We start from the raw sequence: 19,820 nt of genomic DNA on the forward strand, positions 1-19,820 counted from the left end.
GGAAGTGACAGTGTTTTCTCTCTTTGCCACATTTTGTCTTTCTCATCACATTAGGCACCCACTTGCTGGTCTTGCATGAGGCTACACTTTAAGTCACAGGTTTCCAGAGTGTGTAAATGTACATTTGTTTGGCCTGTTGCCATTGCAACTCAGCTGTTTTGGACTCTGCTTTAACATAACTGCTCTTAAACCATACAGGTATGCAGTGCACTTTGGCTCAGTGCCCAGTTAAATGTTTTGAGTTATCTAGACATCTGCTGCCTGTATTTACAGGCAACAATTGTTTGTGACAAGAAATAAAATACATTACAATACAACTTTATTTGTATGGCACATTTAAAAGACTAGTGGTACACCAAAGTGCTTTACAATAAAAACAGGAAAATTAAGACAATAAATAAAAGACTATTAACAAAGCACCACATATGTCATCAGGTTAAGGGCACTAATTATACAACAATAAAAGGGAATATAAGAACAAAGTTACTAAGAACAGATATAACTAAAAGACAAAGTACATTAATAAGAAATTGAACCAAATATAAAACAGGGATGCTAACTAGATGGAAAAGCTATGTTGAATAAATGAGTTTTTAAACGGGATTTAAAAGATAAAACGGAGTCTGACGCACGGATAGCGATAGGAAGGTTGTTCCACAGATTCGGTGCAACCAGGGCAAAAGCACGGTCACCCCTAGATTTAAGTCTAGATCTAGGCTGAGCCAGGAGTAATTGGGCTGAAGACCTGAGGGCATATAGACTAAGAAGATCTGCAAGATAACGAGGGGCTAAATTATTTATAATTTTAAAGGTGAGCAACAATATTTTAAATTCGATGCGATGCCCACAAAGTAAAACCCACAAAAACTCCCCCCCCCCACTATCAGTGCTGACTAGCGCTACATGGCAGAGCAGTGTTCATCCATGTACAAAAACACCAAATAAAGACCAATCCACAACTCTTTAAAGCTAAACTTTAAGCACTCGCCTTAATACCAGGTTTACAGGTATCTGTGGTTTAATAGGGTAACTTGTTTGCTTTGACATCAAAACTCAGAGCAAGTGTGGTCATAATTACCATTGGCAGTACTGACTGCAGATGGGTTTGGCTGACTGTACTGCAGGCTATACTGGGGCTGATTGAGAAGAAAGGCTGGGCTGATGGAGTGATCTGACCCTCTCCTCTCACTCAGTCCCCCCTGGCTGCATGGCATTTGGCACTTGCTGCTGTAGTGATGAGGTAATGCTGTTTGCCGCCTGCCTGTTGTCCACCCACCCTCCCTCCTTCAGCAGTGCAGCACAGCCCAGCACCAGTAGGCACTAGCTCGTCCTCTGGGTCCTAAAGTTCCCCGGGTGGTTGGTTCTCCAGGGGTGGAGCAGTTGATGATGCTGGGAGGATCTCAGCCAACAGACATGTAACTGTGGCTAAATAAAGTGCTTGGATGTATCAAGGAACAAAAATAATAATAAGGAAATGAAATAAATAAACGAAATTTTCAATTTTCTTGTTTTGCAACGCAGAGAACAGATTAAACGTGTTAAGGATTCCGATGATGTTCCCATGGTCCTTGTGGGAAACAAATGTGACCTCCCTGCGCGCACGGTGGACACGAGGCAAGCCCATGAGCTCGCTCGCTCCTATGGCATCCCCTACATTGAGACCTCTGCCAAAACACGGCAGGTAAGCAGTTTACGTAAAGTAAAGAGCAACATAAAGTTTTTCCGCAGAGGAATACTTTTCTCGTGTCCTGCCTCTTTTATTGGTGTTTGAATCTTTAAAATCCCTCATATGCTAATTTTGCTGCATCATTATGTTATCTGCAGGTTATGTCAGTGTTCTTATTTAGGCTGTGTAATTTCACATTTTGCAAAAATATTCATGCGCATCTTAACTCAGACCATGCGCTATGATGTGATTTGTGTTGCTGGGAACATTTTATTATGCTGCAGGCAGTGACTCATAGCCAGGTTACCTTGGCTTGAGAACAGAGCTACAGTATTTGAAAGGGCTCATAAGGACCAGTTGCCTCACAGCTCCCACTGTCTGTGACTCACTGTGACACATTATGTAGGTACATACATACTCGCATTCATCGCTACACCTGCAGAATATCTGTCACTCAGAAGTAAAGTAATGCAGTCTTTTAGTCATTCTGATTTCTTGACAATGTATTTAATAATTCTCAGTGCTCGCAATGATTAAGGTTGTCATGGTAATGTTGCCAATTGGTGAGAACACCTAAAAGCTTTGCTGTCAGTCAGAAGACGTGCATTTAATATACTTGACTTGAAAGGGAGCGTTTTCTGGATTTTTCTGTAACATTTTTGTGTGTTTGCGTGTGTTTACAGGGAGTAGAGGACGCCTTCTACACACTGGTTAGAGAGATCAGGCAGCATAAGTTGAGGAAGTTGAACCCACCCGATGAGAGTGGTCAAGACTGTATGAGCTGTCGCTGTGTGGTGTCGTGATGCAGGTGAGAAATTATATACACAGTAATGGTCACCAAATCAGTTTGCAGAGCTAAGTTGTGAATGCATGGAATGATGGAATTCACTGGCTTTGGGAGGGTTTACCTTTAAAGGGACATATCATTACAAGTTAATACAAAGTTGTTCACCTTTATCCTGTTAGGGTGGGAGCTGGCCTCTTCCAGGCTGACAAAGCCCCCAACCATAGAGTACAAGCAGCCACTGATTGATGAGTATGAAAATTATGTTATATGCTATTGTAACTGAACATGTAAGGAAGATTTTGGACTGATATGTTAGGTAGCACCAGAGTCACACATAAATTTTGGAAATATTTTCTCAGAGCTCCAGAGCCTGAGCGATCAAAGCACACGGTAGCCCAAAGCTCTATTGCAGGGGTATCAAAAATGGATGATCTGATATCGTCGTGTTGGTGTTGTTCCCAGATCATCATGAAAATGTTGTTCCAGGTTCAACATTGCAAGTGACCAATCACATTATTGTGACGTTATTCTTTTGCGCACCAACCCATTCGTTCATTTATGAAATTCCAATGTTGCAAGGACAATATCAATTCTGCTTAGCGTTTATTAAAGGGTTAGGGTCAGGGTTAGGGTCCGTTGATCGGCGGACAAAGGCGGTTTCTCGCAGCTTAAGTACAGTTTTTTGTTTTACGCCGGTTTTTCCCGAAGTCGCAAAAGTATGACATCACAACATTCTGATTGGTCACTTGCAATGTTGATCCTGGAACAACCTTTAGTATGATGATCAACAACACCAACACGAGGATATCAGATTGTGCATCAAAAATACAGCCCAGGGGCCAGAACTCACCCACCAAAGACTCCGATCTGGCCCACAGGACAGCTTTGGAAAGGGCATATATTTTGAAGTTTTACCATTTTTCCTTCTGATAAAAAACTTCATATTACACTAAAGTAATTAACAAATAGGTGAGCATTTAAATAAGAAAATGTCTATGATTTTTCATCATCTACAATATAAAATTCCATTGTAGATAGTTCTTTTACAATAAAAAAGGCAATGAGCTACTTTTTCTGTAATTTAATACATTTATTACTTATAATTTAGTGCCAAAGAGTCGTGCTGACAGATTTCTTCCATTTACTATAGAATTATTTCTTTATCATGCAGAGAAACTGAGACATAGTGCTTCACTGGTCTGGCCCACTTAAGGTCAAACATGGAAAATGAGCTTGATATCTCTGTTCTGTTGGTTTCACCATTCATTTGTTGACCACCTGTAACTCTGTGTAGATGATGCTCATTGTTTAAAAAAAAAAAAAAAAAAAAAAAGCACTTTTGAAACAATCTGGGTTTTAAAACTTTAATTATATCTTGTGTCATTTTCTTTGCCCAGCTCACTGCTACACGTTGAGAAACGCTACGGCACAAAGTGGCAGCATGGACTTAAGGACTGGAAGATGAAACAACCCAACGATGAAAACAAAAACTTTTCCAACAAAAGGATGATTGAAACAAAAGCCCTGACAGAAACCATCAGGGCTGACTGAACTATAGACTTGTATGGAAAGGGGAATATTGGACTGTCGCCTAATTGGCTAGCGGAACTCGCCTGGTCCAGCCCCATCTTTTTTGTTGGTCCACATCGACCTGTGAGCAACACCACTAATGACTCTTTGTCAGCTGCAATGTGGCGTCGCTGGGTAGCTCCACAACTTTCCTGCTAACTTATTGTTTTCAGTCTCAACACTGGTAATTGGGGGGGCGGGTATCTCACCTCCGCCCTCCTTAAAAGCCTGATTCCACTCCCCATCCCCCACCTAGCTGCTGGAAGGAATGAGTGACTTCAGTGGAAAGAACTGGAATTGACTTTTAGTTAACCCAACACCTCTCATGCTAACCCATCCCATTCCCGCTTCACCCTACCTGCCTTTGGTTTCTTTTGAATGGCCCTGCGCTCTAACTGGATACAGGGGGTGGATGCTGACATGGGAAAGACTGTATTTTTTGTTGTTCATCAATTAGCCTACCTGTAAAATAACAAAAAAAACTTTGATTTTTGTATTTGATATGAAACATTTATTTTTGATTGGCAGTTTTGAAAGTGCTTATTTCAGCTGGCACCTGGTTTGACATTTTTTTGACCTGCCTGAGGTAGTTGAAGATCCTTTTGGACTAGATCTCTTAAATGGAGAATTTCTAGATAGATGGCTTACCGCTGCCTTCTCTCTTTACAGATGTTTCATTGCGAGTCGTCTTGTGGAATAATAATAGTAATGGTTAGTGTACGTAGATTCTGGTGCAATAGAATAATTTACTTTCCAAATTACAAAGTATTGGGAATATACCCTCTGTCATGACTACTTATTTTTCTGCTTTACTTTTTGTTTAAGAAGGAGAGGTACCGTGCATGAAAATGTAGTTGTTGTTACCTTTGCAGTTGCGAAAGCACGATAGGTTGCCTGTAGAATGGGATAAATACCTTAAAGTTGGCAGCGAGTCGATTTAAAAAAACAAAAAAAGCAAAACAGCAATGCAAAAAGTCTCTGCATTTCATTTTAGTAGCTGTATGGTGTACAACAGCTATTTTTAGATTGCAAGAATCACTCCTTGTGGACGATAAGGCTCAGGAATTGGTGTCCCGGAGGATATCTATCAGTCCAGGAAACCAGGGTTAATGGATGTCATAAGTTAGTTTTTGCAAAGTGTAATGCACAAGTCCTGCCTCAGAGTAAAACTTCAGTTTTTCCACACACCAGACTATCCTCACACTGCTCTGCTTTATCTGCCACTTTCAGCTTTTCAAAGGAACAATATCAAGTCAGGTGCTAGTCATGTCAGAACCATTTTTACTGTATATGTGGGACTATTGTGTGTAACAGGTGTAAGGAGCGGGATATGGGAGTGCATTGTTTTGTGTTTCTTATTACAGACAGGCTTGTGCGCTCCGTAACCGGATTAATTTGCTGCCTGAATAAAAAGACTGATGTGTGTTTACCTTGCCTTATCTGTTAGCTAGGTCGTACCTCATGTGTGCAGCGAGATGGTCATCTGTTCAGTTTGCTGAATCGTTTGTTTGTTTGTTTTAACTATGTGTGCAAAAAAAAAAAAAAAGACACGAGTGTGTTGACTTTCGACATGCGCTGTACAGAATTTGAAAGACAGGTCCCTAAAAACACTACACAGACGGGCTTTTCTATAGTAATGAACTTTAGAGAGAACCCAGCATAAGCCAATTTGTCATAATCAAATATTCATGACATTTCAGTTCTATCACATTGGAACATGTGATAGTGATTTGACTAAATTGTTGCATTTAGCACAGATTATATCTAGATTATAGTAGTTCACTGAATTGGGCATGTGTCGAAATGTACCGAGTCCTAAACACTACAAGCCTGTTGCTTCAAATCCAAAGCTCTGATGTAACAGATGACAAACTTTATCTGGCCTTCCTTCTTTTAAAGGAAACAGTGTTTTTATCTTTTGACCTAATTGATATTGTACATGCAAATGAACTCTCTTTCACTCCCACCATTGCTTACAGAAATATGACCAGTCTAATTACTGTCTGGATGATGGTGGTCAGGTTTTGTGTTCTTTTCTCTGCTTGGAGGAAGGATATGAACTGTGAATGTGTTTGACTCTCTTGATACTGTTTGAAAGAAGCCTCGATTTTACAATTTATATTGCTTACATTATTTGAGGGATAATCGTAGGGGCCCTACTTTTGGCTGTGTTGTACCCAGCTTTTATTTTTCATCCACTGTACTCAGACATTTCAATGGGAAAGGAGCGTGGAGTTTGTAGTATGTAATTACAGTCCTTGTGGTATCCTTGTTAATCTTTAAACAGTACATCCGTGATATAATAATACCATAGAATTTCACAAATCTATGCATTCAGATTACCATTGCATTAGAAAAAGCATCATGTTGTCGCAATACTCAGCCAGCGAACCACCAGTATACATGTCTGAAAACCTGGCGAGCATGACAAAGACTTTCAGGACCATTGGGGGTTTTGCACAAGGATTCGGTGGGCTCAAGGGCTTGTTTGTCCCCTTGCAGACTGTGGAATGGGCGCGTGGATGGATTTTGTGAAAAAATGTCAACTGTTTAGCTATTTAAGATGTATTTACTCTTTGAAAATGTGGCAAATGTATTGCAGGACAGGAATAAAGATGTCAAGATCAAACTGCTTTGGTCCACTCGCCACCAAACTTTTGTTCTTAAGTTTGTGATTTGCTTCCCCCTGCAGGCTACTATGTGTATTCTGCCGTGAAGTTGAAGGACTGGGACGGCTTTGGTTTAAAAAAAAAGACAAAAGCAATAGTTGCTTTTGTCTTATAATAAAAGCTGATGACATATATAGATATTCTTGATAAATGTTTTATATTTAACTGCTTATAAGGAAGAGTCCCAGTGTACAACAGCAGTGAGAAAATACAGCTCTGATAAGGGGTTCAAAGGGCAATCATAAACCATGTGTTTACACATGATTCTACCATATAACACTGCAGTGACAACAAATGTAATATTGCACAACTGAACATTAATGTGTAATGTGTAGTTTTTAAAACCCTTCAGGATGGTTAGAAATTAAAATATTACATTTAAGTTATAGTGATAACAAGCGATAGGGCCCTACATTCATTAATGAAAACTGGGCGGTGACCACATAGTGAACAAGGGAGCCTTGGCTTAAAAGAAAAAAGTTGATTGATGTGGGCTTCACACTTGTTAGTTATTTGGCTTACTGTCATGAACTGGCTGTGTGGAGGCAGATGAGGACCCAAACGCAAAACTCACGGAGACAGGAACTGAACTCAAAATCACTGCTTTATTGCAGGCCTTACAACGAAACAGAACTAAACTGGGAATGCTAACAGAAGACCGAGGGAACACAGAAAGGCACACAGGTTCGGGGAGGAGACATTGGCTGTCTCCCAATTCAGGGTCTGCAGCCTTAAAGGCCGCATTTTAAGGCCGATTACGTCACCGCGACGCGACGAAGGCTGTCCCAATTCGAAGGCTGCTCAAAATGCGGCCTTCAAATGCGTCCTTAATTTCCCTGAATTTTAAGGACGTGGCGGTGTAGACTTCGTGGCCCAACATATCCCAGAATGCATAGCGTGGCGGTGGGTGTGGATAATTTTGCCGAAAAAAAATGGCGGACGAGGGGCGCCCGAAGAGTAAACTTTAAGTAAGTACTGAATATTATGTCACTTATTTATGTGCAAATGTTTAATAACGAAGAACATTAAAACATTACTGCTGGCCACATGTCGGCAAAGTTATGTGACATTAGTGACGTTTGTACAAACTTGGTTTTAAAGCCTTTACTTTAAAATATACGCTGTTCAATAGCTCAGCTTAATCTTACAGAGAATGATCAAAGCTCATGTAGAAACAAACAAATGAACAAAAGATTTTCTCCTTCATTTCTGTCAACAAAGCTGTATGAAACGTTTCCAGCTGTTAGTATCATGGTTGCTAGGCAACCTGGGCAGCGCAACGGAGGCTAGACCGTCCCATTTCACAAGCCTCGCACTTCCGGCCTTAGCGGTCTTTAAGTACGCGGCCCTTGAGGATCGTTGAGGCTGCGTACTTTGAGGCTGCAGACCCTGAATTGGGATACAGCCATTAACATAAATACACAGAAGGTTAATGAGGGAAGTGGGAGCACACGGGGAACACAGCTGACACAGATAATCGTAACGAGACAGGGCAGGAGTGAACACAACATTACACATACTGACAAGAGACTGTCAAAGTAAAACAGGAAGTACACAGAGGTTCAGACAGGAGGAGAGAGAGCACAGACATAACGGGCTGGGGAAAACATTGAATGAAACACAAGGAGGGGAACAAGGGCTCACAGATACACAGATGGGCACAAAGGGGGTAATCAAATAGGGAACATCTTTAACAGAACCTAGGAACCACGGAATAAGGAACAAAATACAAGAAAACTAAGAATGCTGGGCCAACATGGCCCAGGACCATGACACTTACTTTACAACTGAATTCAATAAAAGTCAGCAATAGTAGGTCAGGCTTGTGTATTTCAGTCACCTCCAGCATCTGAAAAAGAAGGAACATTGTATAGTATAAGAAAATCACTGAAGTGTATTACGTATTTCCCAGTTTTACATGAGTAAATGGTATCTATAATATTAAATTAGCTCAACTAAAGCAAAGCATTTGGAACTTATTTCTATTCTGTCACTACTGGAGTTGACTGTTATTTATATTAGTGCCACAGAGTCACCCATATGGTATGAATGAAATGATTTATTTGACAGTGATAAGTTAGTGTCATCACTGAATCAGGAAGCGAAAAGCAAGACACATGCTAGCAGACTGATCTAACAGTGACCCATGATGCAAGTCACTTCATGTTTTTATAGCTGGCTTTCAAGGGTCATAAAAGATAAGAGGTTCTCGAAAAGCCATGACAGGCAGACATTCACAGGTCTGACACAGTCATACAGAGTGTTACTGATTGAAAAAAAGTGGCATTTTCTTCTCAGAGAAACTTTAATCATGCCATACAGCGAAGATACGATTAAAAAAATGCTTCCTAAGGTAAGGAATGTTTAATTTATCGCTGGATCAGCGGCTGTAGTTTCATGTACAGATTTCTCCAGTGTTTGTTTGTTTTTTGTCTATTCTTTTAATTTTTGTTATTTTATGTTTTGAAGATATATCTTCGGAAGTGTGTGGCTCATGAAATAAACGTGGCGTTAACTTACTTCAGAAACCTTGTGCCCGTAATGGATAAATATGGTAAGGTTCACAGTCCAATGCTGCTGAACTTTGTAAACTTGGTGGAAAAAGGAACGTTGCATTGTAACAGTAACTGCCTTTGCTGTGTTTTGTACAGTTTACAATGATGGAACTACAAAGAACTTGATGAGCTTAACCGGAACCATTCCTGCCACGATTAACAGTAATAACATTCGCATTCCCTTTTCTTCTCGTTCATAACAGAATAACTTCAAATGAAAAATATGAAAGGTTAAGAATCTCTCTGATTTTGATATCTTTCTCTTTGCCATTATACAAGATTTGACATATAACATTCCCATTTGCCTGTGGATTGAGGAAACCTACCCCCAAACTGCTCCCATCTGCTATATCAGACCCACACAACAGATGATGATCCTCAGCGGAAAGTATATCTCCAGCAATGGTGAAGTCATGCTGCCTTACCTGCGAGAGTGGAAGAATGTGAGAATTGAAGCAATATTTGTTTTCGACAAAGCTGCATGTGGGTTAGGGGTTGATTTTGCTGGCACTGACACAATGTGGTTGCATAACTCTACAGCCAGAGCGAATGAAAGTGACCCTTTCCTTCTATTATTAGGGGGAGTGTGACCTAATGAGCCTTGTTCAGGTGATGGTTGCCGTGTTTGGAGAATTCCCTCCTGTATGTATGAAGCCTTCTTCAGAGCCTGAGCAAGCCTCTTGTAAGTAGCACACACAAGCACGAAAGAAGCCTCTATGCTGTCAAAAACAACATCTGTGTCCTGATAAGATGGAGCCAATAATCGAGGATCCGCCTGATTGAGTTTGAAAATACCTTTCACTTGTCAGAATGTCAGACATGATCATTATTTGATTAACGATATTTATTCTATTTGTTCAGGTTGGCTGCAGTTCCACAAACAACAAGAAGTATTTACAGACACAGATGGAAGTTTATATCTGTCTTTAACAAGAGAAGACGGGCAACCTTTTCAGCAAGAAAATGAAACTAATTGTTAGTATTTTGTGCAATTTGGCAACAGTTTGTGAGAGAAACGTTTTTGTCAGTTTTTTTTCCCCATATTGTGGATATGGTATCTACTGACTGTGTGTTAAATAGTGAAGTCTTCAGATATGAAAAAGCATGCTGTATTTTTATATTTCAAATGATTTTCATCACAAATTAGCACCCTTTCATTTGATTTTGTGTGGTGGCAATAAACATTTTAACCACCTTCATTGCTTTACAAGTGCCTCATAAAGATGTTGCTCAACTGCATCAATATTTTCTGGGCTGTTTGGACTTTAGATGGGTGTGGTCCTCTGTCATTTTATAAAAGCCTGTCTTATTTTATAAACTGATATAAAATAGAAAAAAAAAACTACCTCTGTCAATAGAATATAGGTATACGCTTTTTTCATCAGTGTAAACACATGACACAAGACTCTGACTGACTCTGAAATATAATCTTTTGTAAAAACTGACTGATTTATTCTGTTATTGTAAATAAATAGCTATGTTAAACCTGCATTGCTTGTTATTGTTGAAATAAGTCTCATGGAATTGTAGTTCACTAACAAAACATTTGATTTTTGCCCATAATATTTAATATAGCAGCTATAAATGGCTGAATTTATATAGCCTATGTCTTCCTTGTCCTGCTAAAGAATATAAATGATGGCTAATGTGTGATTGATGACTATAAGTCAGACGTTTCTATACACTCATTATGGGCATCATGGTAATTGGAGGCTTTGCATTTTTTTTAAGCTTAAACACACATAAACACATTTGAATTTATTTTGAATTTTCTCTAATCCAAAAGTATACATACAGGCTCACATATACGCATATATTTCCACTAATATATGTTTAAATGTCCTAAGTTAAGTCAAGTGGCTTTTATTGTCATTTCCAACCATGTACAGTGGTACAGTACAGAGTGGTAGTGGTAGTGAGAGCCCGAATGCTCTGGTACCTCTTGCCAGAAGGCAGCAGGGTGAAGAGTGTGTGCGAGGGGTGTGTGGGGTCCTCCACAATGCTGTTGGCTCTGTGGACGGAGCAGGTGCTATAAGTGTCTGTGATGGAGGGAAGAGAGGCTTCAGTGATCTTCTCGGGTGCTCTCACGATCCGTTGTAGGGTATTGCAATCCGATACGGTGCAGTTTGCATACCAGACAGTGATGCAGCTGCTCAGGATGCTCTCGATAGCCTCTCTGTAGAACATGGTGAGAATGGATGGAGGGAGATGGGCTTTTCTCAACTTCTGAAGGAAGTAGAGACGCTGTTGGGCCTTCTTATTTATGGAGCTGGTGTTGAGGGACCAGGAGAGGTTCTCCGTCAGGTGGACACCAAGGAATTTGGTGCTCTTGATGACCTCCACAGAGGATCCATCGATGTTAAGTGGACAGTGATTGCGCCATGCTGTCCTGAAGTTGTACCTTGAATAGACTCTTTAGCATCAGTAAGCTTCTGGCATACCTGTGGCTGAATATTTGACCAATTCATTTAAACTGGTTGGCTTGCTGGCTTGGCCCAGACTTTTAAACATAATCCATAATTGGGACCTTGGGAAGGCCTTTCCAGAAGCTTGATGTTAGTGTGCTTTACTAATTTCAAAACCAGTTTTGATGTATGGTTTGGATCAATGCCCTGTTGGAATATGGAATTATGTTTAAGTTTCAATTGTCATCATAATTTGAGGTAAAAGTAGAAGAATTTGTAAATACCAGTGGCAGCAAAACAGCCCTAAAGTGTGATCCAACACCATGTCTCAATTTTACTTTAATATGAGATATTTAATATTTAATATGAGCTCTTAAAAATCTCATAGTATCATATTATCCCAATATTATCCCAGTAAACTTCATTCCAGTAAACTCTTTGAATGAAGACTTACTCATGGTTTCTAGAGTATCCAATATGGCAGGAAGAGCCTGCAGCTCTCTCTCTTGTGGAAACAGCTACTTTGGATTCAGGAGACAGATACTCTCTAGTTTTAAAATTAGATTTCAAACTTGATAACGCTTATAATTAGGGGTAGAGCAGGCTTCCTTCACTCCTAATGCATTTGGATGCCACTGCAACATGTGAATAATTTTTGTATATTCTCTTCCATAATGTTTGTTTTGTCCTTGTCTGCTATGCTCCCCTTTTGTTTCTTCTCTATTGCCTCACCCCGAGTCCTGTTGTGGCAGATGAGTGCCCCTCCCTGAACATGTCATACTTTAGGTCACTTTTTGTAAAAAGGGAGTTCTTCTTTCCCACGGTAGTCAAGTGCTTCCTCGTGGGGATTCGCCAATACATTCTGTTTGTGTGCATCTCACGGAAGTAAAAACAGTAAACATTAAATAAGATGTAATTATTAATTCATTTAATGTGTACATTTACAGATTTATATCACGGGCTATCGTAGAATTTGGGGATCTTACATTTACGTGTTAATCACATCACGTCACACAGGGACCGGAAGCACTAAAGAGAACTGCCGGAAATTCCTTTTGTTGACCATCGGATTTTTGTTTTCAAGCTCTTTTTTACAACTACTCGTTAGCTATTTTGTCGATTTATGAGTTGTTTTTTGAGTATTTGCGTGGAACACAGATACATTTCCCGTTTACAAGACTGGAAGATTTCTCGTAGTAGCTGAATCACGCCCTTGTTTGAGTCCGCCCGAGCTAGGGCTAACGTTAGCCTTGCATTTACCGGAGCTCCGCTAGCCAGCTTTAGCTTGCATTCGCTGTCACTTTAGCTGTCATAAAAGTCAGCTGTTAAGACGCTTAACTTATTTATAAGAAAAGTGAAAATAAACACCTAAGGAACATGGCAGTAGTCAACGAAAGTAACCTGAAGAAAATGCTAAAGGTAAGTTTGAGCTTGAGTGTTGACTGTTGAAAACCGATAGCGAATTAGCTCATAGCGTCCTGTTTGACACTGGCTAACGTTAGAAGCCAGTTTAACATTTCCTGGTACGGTTTTGTTTAATAGACTGTCAATTTTCGCCAAATTTAAGATAAAGTATCTTAAATATTGTTTTGGTACAATATATTGTACTAAATTAGATTGAGGCATAACTGTGTAACCATAGAACACACAGTTGCATATATTATTAATTGAAGTTACTTTGGTTAAAAAATGAGACCACAGTTTTGGAGGTTACCGTAGACCTGTGTTTATATTGCCAGTCGTGTTCAGAATACTTTAGAGAATTGTTTATTACCAGGTTTGTGGTGCATCGGTGGGAAAAAGCTAATGACTCTCAGTCAGTTGCCAGACCAAGGGACTCTATTGACACTGGTCTTAAACACTTCTCTGATAAAAATAAGTTTAATATGGATAATTGTATCCATACTGGTATTGTACTAATTTACGTTCACAAGGCTTTTTAATTGGATTATTCTAATTTATAAGCAAATGTTTAGAGGCAGTAAATTTAATCTGTAAGGTGGTTCAAGTCCTGTTTACAGTATGTAGAATTAAATAATGGTTCTTCAAGGTCACCCCTTGGAAATTTTATCTGTAATGTACCACAAGGATCTGTTACAGGTCTATTACTGTTTCAGATTTGTCTTTTGAACATTTCCTTTATGTACGTGATTCTTATCCAGCTCTTGTAGTTTGTGTAAAAATCCTAAGGATATTGAACTTAGCTCAGTAATAAGAATCTGTTATCCCGCGGTTAGAAGAACAGTAAGCTTGCACTTCATTTGTTGAAGAGTGAAAGTAATATTTCTGATAGTAATAATTTAAAAAAAGCTTTCACAAACGTGGCCTGTCAGTGAAATATAATCCAGTTCACATTAGCTCAACTGACAGTGCAAAATACCTATCAAATAAGTTGACTCTTATTATTAGTTGTATTTTTTTAGTCATTATTCTGGTAATTAAGTCATATATGTTTTTAGTCTGTGATATGTTTTGGAGTGAAATAAAATCAATCAGTCAATACAAATGATCACTCTCAGTTTGTATGGGACTGAATTTTGAATAGCAGCTTGGTAAACAAAATATTTTAAAAAATAAGTAAAAATATTAATTTTGTCTCCTCTACTTGTTGCCCAGCAATACAAATACAGAGACCTGACTGTTCGTGAAATAACCAATGTGATCTCCCAGTACAAGGATTTGAAGCCACTCATGGATGCTTATGGTAAATTAAGTAATATTTATCTCCTGTTTTTAACTGCTTGGTTATCTTGTATGTTGTGTAATGGCATGCATCTGCTTGTATTTCAGTATTTAATGATGGCTCCACAAGAGATCTGATGAGCTTGACAGGAACTGTTCCTGTGAGCTACAGAGGTAATGGATGTTTCTTTGCTCTCTAAAAAGAGGTTTTCCTATAAATTAATAAATTTCTATATATTTTTGAAAATTTCAAGCATAATTAAGTGAAGTTTTTTTTTACTACTATTTATAATGTCTACTAGACTACTTTTTTTCTATCCGATGTGGTCACTCTGACTTACTGGATTAACTGCACTTTATTTTTCCTTTTTACACCATTATCTCAGGACAAATGCCAAACCGAAACTTTCTCACCTTGTGTATGTGGACAGAAAACAGTTTTTTTTTTAAAAATCTTGCTTGAATATCAGACTTTGTGATTTTTTAAAATGTGTATTTGATGTACAAAGATACATAAAAATGTGTTTCACTTAATATGTTCTTGATAACAGAATATGGAGTTTGTTAAATATTAAGGGAGGAGTAAGGGCATTAAGGTTTTGGACAATAGCTATATTATAACACTGTGTATTTGATTTCTGTAGGTAATGTGTACAACATCCCAGTGTGTTTGTGGCTCCTGGACACATATCCCTACAACCCACCTATATGTTTTGTCAAACCTACCAGCGCTATGATGATCAAAACTGGCAAGCACATAGATGCTAATGGAAAGATTTACCTGCCGTATCTACATGAATGGAAACATGTAAGTAGTAATTCTTTTAATCCATGTTTAAAAACATGTTTTAAGGTATTAAAAGCATGTAGTGTGACAACTAGAGTTTCTGCACACAAAAATGTAGCTCAAAAAATTTACTAGATGGAGAAAAAGGCAACATTTCGGTATGCTGGATTATAGGACAAAAAAAAGTGCCTTTGTGGCTCGAGATATCATTTGCATTCTTAACTTGCCTGGCAATTTGGTTAATAAAATGTGTCTCATTGTTTTATAGCCTCAATCAGACCTGTATGGTCTGATTCAGGTGATGATTGTGGTGTTCGGGGAGGAGCCCCCTGTGTTTTCTCGTCCGACCACACAAGCTCCTTACCAAGCCTTTCAAGCAGCCGGACCCCCAAATTGTGAGTGACATACATTTCTTGTACATAGTGGTCTGTGGATTTTTTCCCCAAAGTGTTAGAAATGGGTTTTTTGTTTGTTTGTTTTGGGGGTTTTGTTTGTTTGTTTGTTTTTTAATGGTGCACTTCCTTGGGCACCAGATGGCGCTCACATACTATGGCAACACAATACTGAAACTGATACTTTATCTGTCTCTTCTATGTGCCTGTGAGCAGTCCCAAAAAAAATCAATGAAACCTTTGACCTTTGTGTCCTGAGATCTCGTTTTTTGTCTCTCTCTCTCTGCTGCAGCTTCCTACATGCCTGGCATGCCTGCAGTGTCACCGTATGGCCCAAATCCTAACTCTGGGTAAGATTTCTCCCAAGCCCTTTTATTTGCTGCCTACAGCTAACACTTATACGCAATATGTGTGACACAACAAATTCAACATGTTTGATGGTGGAGTATTCACTGACTTTTATTATCAAGACACTGCAGCACTGGCTCTGTTACATGTACAGCTGAATTTTGCAAATACGCTCTTGAAATGTTTCAGAATAGAAAATGTAAAGCATTAGCTTGATAATCATCTAACTATTTTCAGAGGCTACCCAAGTTATCAGTACCCAGGGGGGAACTCTTACCCAGCCACTGCTGGACCTGCACATTACCCCACCCAGACTCCAGTTTCCACAGTGGGTAAGTATTACATCCAGCATCTGGGTGCATATGTTTTCTACTTCCAGGTATCTTTGAAATATTAATGTAGAACAGTTTTAATTCTCAGCAAAAAACTTTATTCACCCTTGATAAAACGTTATGATCTTTAGTTAATCCATACTGAGACACTTGACCTTTTGACTTCGACTCTCTCACCCTCTGAATAACTTCAGTAGCGTACCAAGTCACCAGTGAAAGGTCATTAGTGTAACTAGAGTGGGGTCTATTAAAGGCCAAAGGGTGGGATGGCCCCGAACGGAAAGGGAAAGCTTCTTTTTGCCCCCCACAACTTAAACTTCAGAAGCACACAGGTCTATATTTAGGTTTGGAATGGCAAAGGAGAAGAAATGGGGTCACCTAGTGGGTGAATTAACTCTGACATTTGTGGCGCTGACTCCAGACTGTACACAAGGTGGTCTTGACTCTGCAGACATTTGCCAGTATATTTACTTTTATATAATCTGGAATTTGCCAGTCCTTGAACTGTCTTGTGTAGCTAGTATAAAACACTAATAAATAAACATGTAAATTGTTTTACAATACCAGGGCTCGTAAAATTGCTAGCCTGATGTCCCGGAGCTAGCGATATCTCCGGTCGAGCGACCAAAATCTGTCTCAGCCCCGCCCGTCGGGCTATACGATAACGCGTCGGGCGGGGCTGAGATTTTGGTCGCCCGACCGGAGATATCGCTAGCTCCGGGACGTCAGGCTAGCGATTTTGCGAGCCCTGAATACAGTCCAAAATACCAGCTGTAATGCTTAGTAAGGTTGCCTACATGGAATTTCTTTTTCAATAAAAGTATGAATTTGTTAAGATGTAATTTTCCTTCTGTTGCTGTTTTCACCACCATCCTACAATATTGTTGTCACTGTGGATAGTACTACAACCAGAACATAAATCATAGATTGGCCAATGGGTGTTAAACTGAAACTAAAACTGGAGGCCAATAAATGGCTTAACTGGGAAAATCGTGTGAATACTTCATTCATTTTCCATCATTCTGCAAAACACCCTTTTGGACCCTTTTGTTTGTATATAAACCTTGTTGTCAAATTTCTCTGTGGTGATGCTTTGCTGTGCCTATAAATACTGTTGATAATATTTTGAATGTAGTGTGAATTGTTTGAACTGAATAACTGCAATGCAAGGATGAATAGTGGAGTTTTTCTTGGCTCATAGTGAGCTTTAGGGAGTGACTATGTGTGCTGGTAGAGTTGGTCTGTGTATATAGTAAAGGCCACAAGTCCATGTTACCATATTTGACAGAAATCTGTGCATTTTCCTCTTGCCTCCACCAAGAACCTGAAAGGTCTGTTATGGTTTAGTCAAACATCCTCACCTTAGGGTGGCACAGTTTCTCTGTGGAAGAAAAGCCTCCACAGAATTATGATTTAAATTAATCATTTTTACAGTTATCTGAAGATGGTTAGCTTGCCAATTTACAATAAAGGCCCTTTTACATAGGACATGGTATGTGTAAACTTAACAAAATCAAATATAATTATATTTTGGTGAGATTATGGTTTAAGTTGTAGTTGTATCTTTTTTTCCATCTGGCTCTCCTGTTTGTATTCACTGTCTCAGATGACTTATTATAATCTCTTCCTCTTAAGGCCCAAACAGAGATGGCACCATTGGCGAGGACACCATCCGGGCATCTCTAATTTCTGCAGTGAGTGACAAGCTTCGCTGGAGAATGAAGGAGGAGATGGACAGAGCTCAGGCAGAGTTGGATGCCCTGAAGCGAACAGAAGAGGACCTGAAGAAAGGACATCAGAAACTGGAAGAGATGATCTCAAGACTGGACCAGGAAGTGGTGAGAGATGATCATACTTTCAGTGTTAAATCTTTCCGTTTGTTTTGTTCTCTATTCACCACAGTTAACTGTTACAGCAGTCATTTTTGAGATTTGCTAAATATGTGCAATCATCACGATGTTTCCACTAGACTGAAGTTGACAGGAACATCGATTTGCTGAAGAGAAAAGACGAGGAGCTGAGCGAGGCCTTGGAGAAAATGGAAAACCAGTCGGAGAATAATGACATTGATGACGTCATTGTGCCCACAGCGCCATTATACAAACAGATCCTGAACCTGTACGCTGAAGAGAATGCAATTGAAGACACAATCTTCTACCTGGGCGAAGCCCTCCGCAGGGGTGTTATAGACCTGGAAGTTTTTCTCAAGGTAACCAGATCTAGATAGCTGCTAGCACATATAAACACAAACAAGTATACAGACACTTTAACCTACCTGCCTCTTTTTTTTTTTTCTGTTATAGCATGTACGTCTTCTGTCCAGGAAGCAGTTCCAGCTTCGTGCTCTTATGCAAAAAGCCCGCAAGACTGCTGGGCTTAGTGACCTCTACTGACCCACGCTTACTACCTAGAAACATTCATATCTTCATGCTCTCTTCTATCATCTTGTATATCAACCAGCTGCTCTATTTTATAGTCTTATATTAAATTTATTTTGATAGAAATTTGAACAGCACCAACAAAGACAAATTACATATTTGAATGGTAAATTGCAGCCATAGTTGTAGCTAGACAGTTTAGATTTTAAACTAACCAAACACTCCTTTGAGGTCATTGTGTAAGGACATGACCTAAACATGAGGGCTATTTTTGTGACCAAATATTAAAAGCAAAAAACACTGTCATGATATTAAATTTGGCCTAAAACTAAAGCTTACAAGTTAACACATGATTTGGCTAGTAAGTACAGATGGTAGGGGCTTAAGTACAGATGGTAGGGGCTAAAAGTGAAGAGCTTTGTAGAGAGCCCATATGATCACTCCCTTTTGTAATGAAAAGACATGTCTGTAAATACACAGGAGTACTTTTCAGGAAGGGAAGGGTTCATCCTCAGGATTTCTGTTCATGTTTCAGTAGCCATGAAGTTATATCCATTAACCTGAACCGATTTGTTTGGGTCAGACATTCAGCTTTAATTTGAGCTCTTATCCCACTTGCACACACTACTATTACTACATGGTTTTCCATTTGTATGTCTCCTTATGGAGGATGTGTGTGTGTGTGTGAGAGAGAGGTTCTTTAAGTGTGTGGCGGCTGCTTGTTATACCCTTTGACTGCTTTAACCAGTCAATCATGTACATTTTTTTGTTTCACTCTGTAGAGTGTCTCTAAGGTAGGTGGCAAGCTTGGCGTACGTTACTGGATCGTAAAGGAATTTCTCCATTGTATCTGATTTATTTTCTTTTTTCCCATGCTGTCCATTCTCAGTCCTGCTGAGAAGGTTAAAGTAAACATAAGTTAAAAATTTGTGAATAAAACTGGGTGTTAAGAGGTACAAAAGTAAACAAATGTACTAATCAAAACTTTAACTTGTGTAAAGTTTTTTTTTCTTGAATTTAGCCTTTTACTAAATGCACTTTGAATTGTATTATAGATTTTGTTTTTTTGTTTTTTCTCAGTTTAACCATAGGCAACTTGCTCTTTTATGTAAAGATGTAAATCAGTACAAATAAATTGATTTAATAGGTCATCTCTTTTTGGTCATGTCATTCATGTGGCTTGCATAATTGATGTTATTCAGCGATTTTCTGTGTTGCACAACCAAAAGGTAGCGGTGGTGCAGAGTGGG

The 19,820-nt window shown here is 39.2% G+C and overlaps 3 protein-coding genes across 5 annotated transcripts in view; all 3 read left to right on the forward strand.

The window, feature by feature from the left end:
• The window catches only part of LOC146515786 (GTPase HRas), a 17,473-nt gene extending 10,822 nt beyond the window's left edge, over nt 1–6,651 (forward strand). For all 3 annotated transcript variants that reach the window (XM_085164850.1, XM_085164849.1, XM_085164851.1), the window contains exons 4-6: nt 1,522–1,681; nt 2,350–2,474; nt 3,851–6,651. In XM_085164850.1, the coding sequence (XP_085020976.1) occupies nt 1,522–1,681; nt 2,350–2,469 (280 nt within the window). In that variant the 3' untranslated portion in view covers nt 2,470–2,474; nt 3,851–6,651. The remainder of the gene's footprint in view (nt 1–1,521; nt 1,682–2,349; nt 2,475–3,850) is intronic.
• Nucleotides 6,652–8,358: 1,707 nt separating this feature from the next.
• On the forward strand, nt 8,359–12,553 carry LOC146515787 (tumor susceptibility gene 101 protein). Its single transcript, XM_085164847.1, has 6 exons — nt 8,359–9,044; nt 9,161–9,245; nt 9,343–9,408; nt 9,526–9,689; nt 9,826–9,928; nt 10,108–12,553. Exons 1-6 carry the CDS (start codon nt 8,838–8,840, stop codon nt 10,224–10,226), a joined length of 744 nt encoding a protein of 247 aa, XP_085020973.1. The 5' UTR covers nt 8,359–8,837; the 3' UTR covers nt 10,227–12,553.
• A 142-nt stretch (nt 12,554–12,695) lies between these two features.
• On the forward strand, nt 12,696–19,721 carry tsg101a (tumor susceptibility 101a). The gene is made up of 10 exons (XM_085164845.1): nt 12,696–13,070; nt 14,268–14,355; nt 14,442–14,507; nt 14,978–15,141; nt 15,389–15,515; nt 15,805–15,862; nt 16,098–16,192; nt 17,828–18,030; nt 18,162–18,401; nt 18,496–19,721. Exons 1-10 carry the CDS (start codon nt 13,029–13,031, stop codon nt 18,583–18,585), a joined length of 1,173 nt encoding a protein of 390 aa, XP_085020971.1. The 5' UTR covers nt 12,696–13,028; the 3' UTR covers nt 18,586–19,721.
• The last annotated feature ends 99 nt before the right edge of the window (nt 19,722–19,820 follow it).

The sequence above is a fragment of the Neolamprologus multifasciatus genome, chromosome 7, assembly GCF_963576455.1.
Source record: "Neolamprologus multifasciatus chromosome 7, fNeoMul1.2, whole genome shotgun sequence".
Classification (NCBI taxonomy): Eukaryota; Metazoa; Chordata; class Actinopteri; order Cichliformes; family Cichlidae; genus Neolamprologus; species Neolamprologus multifasciatus.